The sequence below is a fragment of the Aptenodytes patagonicus genome, chromosome 5, assembly GCF_965638725.1.
Source record: "Aptenodytes patagonicus chromosome 5, bAptPat1.pri.cur, whole genome shotgun sequence".
NCBI lineage: Eukaryota > Metazoa > Chordata > Aves > Sphenisciformes > Spheniscidae > Aptenodytes > Aptenodytes patagonicus.
Genome location: NC_134953.1, coordinates 13,941,854 through 13,951,857, shown reverse-complemented (window position 1 = coordinate 13,951,857; position 10,004 = coordinate 13,941,854). Strand labels below are relative to the sequence as shown.

Sequence of the window (10,004 nt, the reverse complement as noted above, 5' to 3'; positions counted from 1 at the left end):
CATCCAGTCAACTTTAGTGTTAGGCCGGCTTTGCACCCATGAAAATTAATGGTAACGCTCTCTATGACATCAACGAGAACAAAATTAGGCCACGTAAGTACCTTCTGATTTTTCTATAAGGCAAAATACCACTGCATTCCATTTTCTACTCTGCATTTCTGCGAGTTGACAGTATGCTTGCATGATTAAGATATAAAGCTAGTAAATGTTTTAATCCAAATATTATTACAAACTAGAGAGAAGTCAGATAAAACCAGAGATTTTTTATTGCACAAAATAAATTATATAGAAACAATGCAACAAAACAACTCGTATTGTAGGCTACACAACAGATGTTACAACATGAATATATTTATTGCTTTGAGAAAGGAGCAATTCAGTGCTAGTAAGCAGATTAGTTATACTTCTTGCTCATCTAGATTTGTCATAAAATTAATCCAACTGGGCTAGAGGCATCTTGCAGCATACGGGTCAGACCAAATCGTCATTTGTTATCAGCTGTTACAAAGGTGCTGTGAACATTCTTGACATTAGCATGAAGCACTCAATTTAACATCACCGGTACTGAGCCATACAGGTAGTGACATAATTAGAAATATCATTACATACCAGATATATTTACACGCAAGATTCTAAAAGGTCCATTTACAGGGTTTGCATGAGCTGTTGTTCTAAAACACATCTTGCTTACAAGTGTCGATGCAGCTTTGAACAGGCATGCTTCACTCTACATCAAGAGGCAGGACCATGGGGGTTTGCAAAAAAAGCAAAGCAAAAAACCCCAACCAAACAGCCCCCCCAAACCCCCCCCAAACCCAGAAAACCTAGTACCAGCACTTCCCTTACCTAATTGTAAAGTTGCTCACTAGTGCTAACTCAGTTATAGGCGTCTCATTTTTCCAGGGCCACACCCAGCTTCTAAGGATTTTAGCGCAGATTAAAAAAACCCCATTCCTTTGGTAGAACTGGGTGAAATTTACAGTGCTTTTTTAAATACTTCAAACCACAACATATTTGGTTCTTTAAAAGATACAAGACTGCAATACTGGTATTGCACTCAGCTCAAATGGAGTTGTGTTTTTAAACTGCTACTTTGTGGACCCTGAGATGTTGACCCCCAATGAATTAATACAGAAATTAGCTCTTAAAAATTATAAAAATAGACAATATTCAAATAAGAAAACACATCCAAACCTGATCACTTGCAGATCTTTGTGAAGCATGCGTATTAATGAGACAGTGGCATTACAAGTGTTCATAGTCCGAGTGAAATTCTCTCCCAATTTGACAATTATGCAAGTATTTACTCGGCTGAGTTTTAACACTGAATTCTACTGCTAGTGTACACAACTCAATGTTGGAAAACTTATTTACTTCTGGGAAGGTTAATATAATAAGATTCAACTTAAACAATATTAGCCACCCACGAAAGGAAATTCGGTGAGGAAGTGGGAACTCTGGGTCGTTTCAAGTTTTAGCTACAAGGATAATTAAAGAAAGTAGCTCCACTGAGGGCAAGCTGAAGAGCTTAACGCGGCATCAGGCCCACGGAGTAGAGCCCTGTAGGATCCCACTGAAATAAGTAAATAGATTTTGGATTGTACGCTAATAACTACAAATGTGGTCACCACTCTTTACCGTACTTTAATAAAATTCTTTGCTTTACTGTTTGTTTTTTTCTCCTGAAACTGTGTTAATGCACCATGTTGAATCAACATACAGTTAAGAGTGAGGTTTCAAACAGCTGCAAAATATAACAAGAAATGAGTTACTCTGAAGTTAAAAAATACTATTTGTACAAATGCTCAGAAACTTTAGTGATGCAATCATGTTCCATGCATGTACCCAGCAGTAGATTCCTTTGGAGGAAAGTAAGTATTAAACTTGACTAACCTGGCATACTTTTTCATCCAGGGAACGGCTTTTTAGAATACCGTACATAAAACTGTCACCATTTTATAAAAATGTCTATAAGTAGAATAAGATTCAACTGAATAACCAAATATACCCTGAAACATCCATTAAAACACAAACATCACAAAAAAATTATTAGTATTTTTTATAATTAAGTAGAAATGTTATAAGGCAGGATGAAGCTAATATCAAAGATGAAAACCAGCACCACCAGTCTACGTTTTGCAATTATCTTTCTGATCGGACAGAAAATATATTATCATAGTCAGATACAATTGATTAAGTTAAGGTAAGAAATGCATTTAGCCCAGCTGTACTAACTATACAGCTTCACACAGAATAAACATTCCATAAATCAACAGAAAATGCATTTGAGCACAAAAAATAAAAATATGTAAGTGATTCTCTAAGCAGCATTTTGTTTTCTTTTTTTTCAAAACATTAACATAGATAGATATTGGACTGATTAAATATCTACAAGTGCTTTTCCTTTACAAAAATACATATATTCTTAATAGTAGGATAGACTGTCATTAACAATGACCTGTGTTTTTTTCACTTCAATTTGAATGATTTATAAGCTAAATTTTACAACCACAAAAAGGTTTATTTGTAATATGATGTTATCACTTTTGACAAAAAGCTTAAAACATTTTATATTTTAAAACAAATTAGCAACATAACATCACAATATGTTCTATGAGCTCCTAAGTACTGTGAGGGCTGTTATATTAAAAACTGGTAACCACTGATCAAATGCGAGGAAGCATTAGAACATTATTACTGCTCACCATAGGCTCCTTTCTTACCATAACTTGGATCACAGCTTATATAAGGACACTTAGGCCCCCATCCCAAAAAAAAAATCCATTGAGAGTAACTCTATATCATCTATTCAGCAGCCTGGAACATCCAACAATTCAGGCTTTGCATTAATTTTAAAAAATGCAAAATATTTTCCTTTCAATAGTTAAGTCTGCAATAAGGGAAAAAACCGACGCATTGCTTCATGTTTATTCTAAGAAGCTTGGATTTGAGAAAAAAAAAATACGATCAGTAAGTTTTTAGAATGAAATATTTCAGTCAGCTAAATAATTAAATTGTCCTATTACTTTCCAGTTTAGTTAATCACTATCCTGGAAAAGGAAATCAAGATATTTGGATTTCTTTATTCTTTCCATTTTATACTGCACAAGTAAAATAATCGACTTCTTGCTAATCAATGGTCTCACGTCAAGGACAGCAATGCCATTTGCTAAAAAAATACCTATAAAAATCTGTAAAACGTACTTAATATCTTCTCATTATCCTCCAAGTCTGTCCTTTCCACCCTCCAAAATATCACTGAACTACAACTAGAAAACCCAAAAGTAGCTTGGTGAATATTTTGTGCTTTGGAAGGTTTACAGGATTGACAGCACACTGAAGTTTTTTATTAGTTCACAGGCCAGGTATAGCAGACACATCAGTAACGCAAGCCTTTGTGCTTTTCTTCGTGAACATGAGCTAGGACTGAAAGAGCTACTCTAGGTCTGTTAACTCAACCTTTATGCTACTCCTGCTGGTTTTTTTCCTTTTCTGTTTTGTTTTGGAAACTGCTGGGTGTGCCTAACCCTTTAGCTTGGTGACAGACAGCCACCACCAGTTAAGTTCTGCTTGACTGATTCCAGGTGTAACTCTTGACCACTGCACTCCAGAACAGTGTCAATGCCTTATTCCAAGTCAGTTTCTGAGTGGCTTTACCTTTGGTATGACATAGGTCCCTTAAAACTATTAGGCAATCAGATTATCCATAAAAATAGTTTATTTAAAAAAAAAATTATGAACAAACTAAATATCTGACAACAAAGAGTAATTTTAAATCAATTAGTATGTGGTATTTTTCAGTAAAAAGGGAGCATGTTTCATTTTACCGCATCGAAATTCATGAGACAACAGCAACAATGTCTACTATACTCAATATAATACAAACCAGAATTTTAGGAGTAGAATACCATCATAAAATATGTGCCTCGCATTTTGATAATAAACATCTTTATTACAACTTCATTTATAATACAAACCTCAGCATGTTAACTAGCAGCACAAAAGTTTTACTGCTGCAGCAATTTTGTATAGCAACCTACTCTCAACTCTTACTTTGCTTTCCACTCACTGTCATGAGGAAAAAGGAAAATGCGCAGTAACTACTTCTGTTCACCTCATCCTGTCAACTGTCACATTATTAAACCTTGTTAGAAGCGTTTGCTAAAAATACACGTAAAAGTTACTTCAAAGAAAAGTACGCCTAATGGTTCAGATAAACATGCAAAGTCAAACTAATGCCTCTCTTTGGTTAAAATTAATGTAATTACAAAAACTTCCACTTGCAGACATCTTTCATTCCAGAATGTCTCCTCCATCCTGAGCCTACAGAACTTGGTCTCTTTCTGCAAGTACAAAAGGTAGCCTGGATCTTTCTGTCCATCTATAGAGCTCCTCCGTTTCACTGCCACACTCCAGAACTGCACAGACCTAAATTGCTTACTAGAGAATGAAACAACGTCCTTACTGAACTGTAGGAGCAAGCTACCTGAATCCAGAAGATTTATGGCACATACCTTGGATGGAAGAATGTGTCAGGAATTCATTAATTAATAGATTTCCTATTCTAGAATCTGATGTTTTAATCTGATCTACAGACAGCGTAGACAGTAGTTTAAAAAAAGAATTCAACAGGTAGAACTGCTTATGAAGAAAAATGTATTACCATTCTAAGATCATCTTTTGGAGGACATTCCTACAGAAAGATGTTTCAGTTGGGGTCTGAAGGCCAGACTACCCATATGTGATAAAACTAGTGGTAAATGAGCAGTTGGAAGCTTTTCACATTTCCTTTAGGGTGAATCAATCCCCTTGTGTCTTGGCATCCATCCTGGAACATGCTCCAGTAGACTGCAATCCTTCCTCAACCAAGTGTCTTTAGCTGAACACCTTGTGGAAGCATTACCTTGTTCAAACTGGCTATAAAGGATTCAGAATGCAGAACGGTGAAAACTGTACTGAAATCCACGAGATGGATTGCCTGACAAACCAAACCTGTGAGCTGATTCCGCATGTGCAATTTCTCCTTTATAACTCCTCAATGTTTCTACTTGTTGGGCGTGAAATGGGGCGGGGTATGAGAATGGGCGAAGGATGTGTCAGACCCTAGATTAATTACAGGACACAGGGTGCCTGAATAGACTTTTTAACTGAGATAAATGATAAAACAACATAGCATGAAGTAAAATGAGAAGGGAATATCCTGCATGATATATGCATTTTCGATGGAATCAAACAGATGTCTTCAACCTGCCTAGGTTAAGTGAAGAAACTGGACCAAGCTCTTGATTTGAGCATCTCTATGTTTATGTATTTGCTGTGGATAGGCATATAAGTCTTAACTGCCTTTGGTCTTTTCCAGGATAAAAATAAGTTTGATCGGTCCATGTAATTGACCAGTATTTTATCTAGCCCCTCTATAAATGGGGCTCAATCTGTTTGAGACTTAAGACTGGCTTTGAACAACTGTCTGTTCTCTAATATTTCTACCAGACATAGTACCTGGCTGAGCTGGATGCTATTCCTTTTGTTGCAAGTCCTGCCAAGAATATTTTTTCTGGGGAGTGAATGCCTCTTGGTATCTTCAGTGATATGAAAATGTAAAAAAAACCAGAAATGGAACAATACAACTCAGTGATTGGTTCAATTAAAAGGACTAAACACTGTCCTATTTTGTTATTTCAGAAAACAGCAGAGAAGGAAAATTGTTTATTTCTCTCACAAAGTCACATCTAACAATTATACACGGGAGAGATGAGATGGAACTCTGGACCATCACTTTGTCTGCAGCGGAGAACAAAAGCCTAGCTTATATCTAAAGGGACTGTGATCAATCTCTTTTCTCCTGCAGATATACTGGAACTGTTTTCAATAACTGCAGAAGAGAAAAGTCAAGTCAAATTGTTGGAGCCTAAGGAGAAAAAAGACCAAGATCCAGAATTCCAGGGTTCCTCACGCAGAAAATGAAATAATTTCAATATAAAAGTAATTCTTTTCATATAGTTTCTACCGAGATAGTTTTTTTCAGTTTTAAATTATCTAACAAAACACATTTCTTTTTCTGCGTTTCCCACGAAAGAAAGCTTCTCAATACAGCATGTTTATGAAATATGCTTGCTGAAAATATTAAGACCGTAGATAAAATACAGAAGGAAATATTGCCCTGCCAAATGCAAATAATGGGCTTAAAAGGTATTCTGTATTAATAATCAGGCACTTTGCTTTATATAACATTTTCAGTAAAGTCAAAATAATAGTTTTTAGAAACTTTTTTTGCATAACAACTGCAAGCTAGCTGAGTATGCACAATATATTACAGCACTGCATATTCCTAGGACCCAAATCCCAGAAGCTTTCATATGAACAGTACCTACTATAGTGATGAGTCACTTAGATTATCGTAATAATCTTATTTGGTATTTCATCCAAATAAAAATATGCTTTAGGACTAGGCCCTTAGCTACGAGCAGTGTAGTAATGCATGATGGAAGATACATTTCTTGATTAATCATCTAATTCCATATTGTTTGAGATACAGGATCTCACTTGTAAAATCTAGCTTACAGTTTGTTACTAGACAAATGCAGCATACAGCTATGCTCAACAAAAAGTTGCTTATGACTTTCATTACTGAGTTACCCCAGAGTTAAAAGCAGATACAAATTTTTCACTTTGGGGGCGGGGGGGGGAAGGCACCAAATGTGCTAAATAAGAAACAACACGGTTAGGTAGTAGTGCGAAATTTTTTAGGTCTTATTCCTCTGCAGCTAGGCACTGCCGATACGGGAAAGCCATAGAAACACAGTGGCAGCAACACTTATTTTATATTCCTATTCTTTACAAACACGCAGTGGTGACACTTTGTCATGGAAATGCTCAGAAAGTGTGACTGTACACAGCAATCTGCTCTAGGATGGCATATTGTGCAGTTTTAATGGAATGCTTAGGTACTCATTTCACTTTACCCCATCTTTGGCACACAGGAATCTGTACACGCATTCTCATATTCCTATGCTGTTCAGATAATCTTAATTGGCACAAACGAATTAAATACGCATATCTGTAGACACACGGCACATAGGTACTATACGGGAGAGAAATTTCCTGTAAAGAAGGCTATGCCTGTGTTATACAAGCTGCCCAGTTAAGATATGTATTTCACTGGCACTTCACTGCTACAAAAACTATTAAACTATAACGGCACTCAGGCACCGTGCCATCAAATCAGAAATGCATAAAGTGTAGGTGGCTAGATCACATGCATTTAATGCCATGATTCTCGGCTGGGAACGTTAAATCGTATCCGTCTGTATTTTCCATGCTTAAAATGAAGATTTGCCTCCTGTAATCCAGCTTTAAGTTGCATCAAGAAAATACCATGAATTAAACCAATGTCCTATTCTGATCAAGTGGATTCATGGCGCTCTGAATTGTGAATACAGAAAGTCATTAAACAGTAAAATCTTCTATTACTTGCCATTCAGAAGCCAATACAAAGCAGTCCTATTTCAGGGGTCCTGTTAGGTGGATGCAAACTTCTGTGTAAGATAACTTCAAATGGATTAAAAATAACGCGGCGTTCTCTTTTTAAAACAAGTCTGTTCAAATTTGTCAAAACAGCAAGCGCAACTGCTGAGAAAAAAATTGTCCCCTGAACCGAACAGAAATTATGCTCAAGTCTACTACCATTAGTTTTGTGATAAACTGAAACAGGCGTTTTACATCAAGTGAATCTACAGTGAAAATTCTGGTATAAAAACACGTGAAATATATAAAAACTGTAAGGTGTCATTTGTATGTGCATGTAAATATTTACAAATAATATCCTATTTCTACCGTAGAAAACAGCTGTATATACTAAAGAGAAGAATGATTTGCAATTAGAATGCATGCTCTGCTTTTCCAAGCTGCTCCGTGAGGAGGACCTCTATATACACAAAGAATCTGTTTTTCCCTAGAGACGGCAGAGGAGAAGGGCCCTCCCTACATGGAGCATCTTCTTGTTTCTGTCGAGTAGCACATCACAGACCGGGTGGGCTAAAAGACGACCGCTTCCTGCAGCCAGCACGTACACCCCTTCCCATCTACAGCGTGGGCAAACCAGTGCCTGTACCAGTCAGCACGCTATGCCTGCAGAAAGGAGCAGCAGCTTCCTAAACGTTTTGCTTCCCCAGGTTCACGGGCATCTGCACAATATGTGCAACCTTGACCTGCAATGGCAGGTTTCCTAAACAGACTGCTACTGACAGCATCTTTATTTCTGCACGTCATATGGGCTTTGGAGTGCAATGGTAGAAGTTAACCTGACTATACGTGGATTCCTCAAGTCATCGACGTTAGAACTCCTCCTAACATTAAAGGGGCCAGATTTAATCCACAACATGCTTCTTTCTCCTACAGAAACATACTAATGTACATGAACAAAAAATTTACAAAGGAGTAACAGCCTTGCATCTATCTTTTATACTTGATCCCAAGATAGAATTTTCACTTTGTCTTATCTAAGTAGGATTAGTTCACTCTATAGTAGCTTCTGAAAAGTTGATTTGGTTCCTTATGCAAAAGGCATAAGAAAGTAAACAGTTATCTACAATACTAGCAGGCGTGTATTAAGTAGGAATTACATAAAGGTACTGAACTCTAAGTATCTCCACAGAACTTGAAGTGAAAAACTCAACTGACTTTTAAGCAGAGCAAAGACAACGGAAGACTACAGAAAACATATGCATTACTATGCTCCCTGCAACATTACCAGAAACCTCAAGAAACATTCTATACTAGAACCGTTAAGCTTGCAATACCTAAGGCAACAATCACTTTTTATCCAGCACTACCAGGTCTTAGGAAAAAGAAGACCCAAACAATTATTTTGGTCAGACTGCTTATCTTCAGTATTGCATTACCTCTAATTTTATGGAAGTATGAATGAAAATTTCTATAATGAATTCTAAACTCCAGATAGTCACGAGAGAGATATAATGTAATTAAAGCTATATATTATTTTTGTTTTAGCATATTATATACCTCCAACCAATCTTGAAAGGAAATGCTTACTATGAAAGGCAATAATTATGTAAAATTTTGCCTCGGTTGGAATCTTACAGTGAAATTTGTTTGTTCCATAGACACTTACATTATTTTTAACTTCCTTTTTATGGAGGCTTTATTAGAAGAAATGTAATCTGACCAGAAGCCATTTTCCAAAAATAGCTAGTAACCCAAATTCCAATCTTTAGGGAAACCACAGAAAAGTGCAATCACAAAGACTGTGATGCTTTTAAGCAATATTAGCAGAATCTATTTAGAAGACTTAAAATTACTGTTTTGAATTACCATGTTCTACATCTCATTAAAGGTAATTAATCTTCATTCACTGCAAAAGGACTGTTGCACACTCATGAGTGAGCTATACCTGGACCCATGAGAAGCTTATCAAGAAAAAGGTAGTGGCCCAATCACCACTTTTCTAAATATATTTTCTATACAAAATATTTTCAAGGTATAATCCTTAGTTATTTGTACAGTACTCTATGATTTAAACAACAATATTCAGTAAAATAGTAAGTGTGTGAAACTGCAACACCACATGGAATGAGCACTCTGCCATTTTGCTAGTGTAATCAATATTAGGACCAGAAAAATTTTCTAACACGCAAGCAAAAATATTCCATAGTTTTTGAATCTTGACTGTACACTTCATGATTTTGGCTATGATTTGCAGCACACTCGTAAGATACACAAATATCTTATGCACATTTCAGTAGCAGAATGGCACTTGGCTTGCTCTAATAGAAACAACAGAGATGCAACTGACAATTTTAAGAATGACAATGTCCTTATTTGCATGCTGAAAATCTGGTTGTGTCCCCCTAATCCAGGCACATCCATTCATTGTGCAATCTGTCGATGGGTAAACAAATAGTGCAGGATTCATCTCAGTGGGATCTGGCCCTTTGGTCTAACCGAAGTCAATTCTAGGTCGATACTGAAGTACCATAGGGTAAGAC

General features: G+C 36.5%; 1 protein-coding gene across 4 annotated transcripts in view; it reads right to left on the bottom strand.

The window, feature by feature from the left end:
- Window positions 1–243: 243 nt before the first annotated feature.
- The window catches only part of PCGF5 (polycomb group ring finger 5), a 78,531-nt gene continuing 68,770 nt past the window's right edge, over window positions 244–10,004 (bottom strand). For all 4 annotated transcript variants that reach the window (XM_076338745.1, XM_076338744.1, XM_076338742.1 and 1 more), the window contains one exon: window positions 244–10,003. In XM_076338745.1, coding sequence (XP_076194860.1) covers window positions 9,956–10,003 — 48 coding nt within the window. In that variant the 3' untranslated portion in view covers window positions 244–9,955. The remainder of the gene's footprint in view (window position 10,004) is intronic.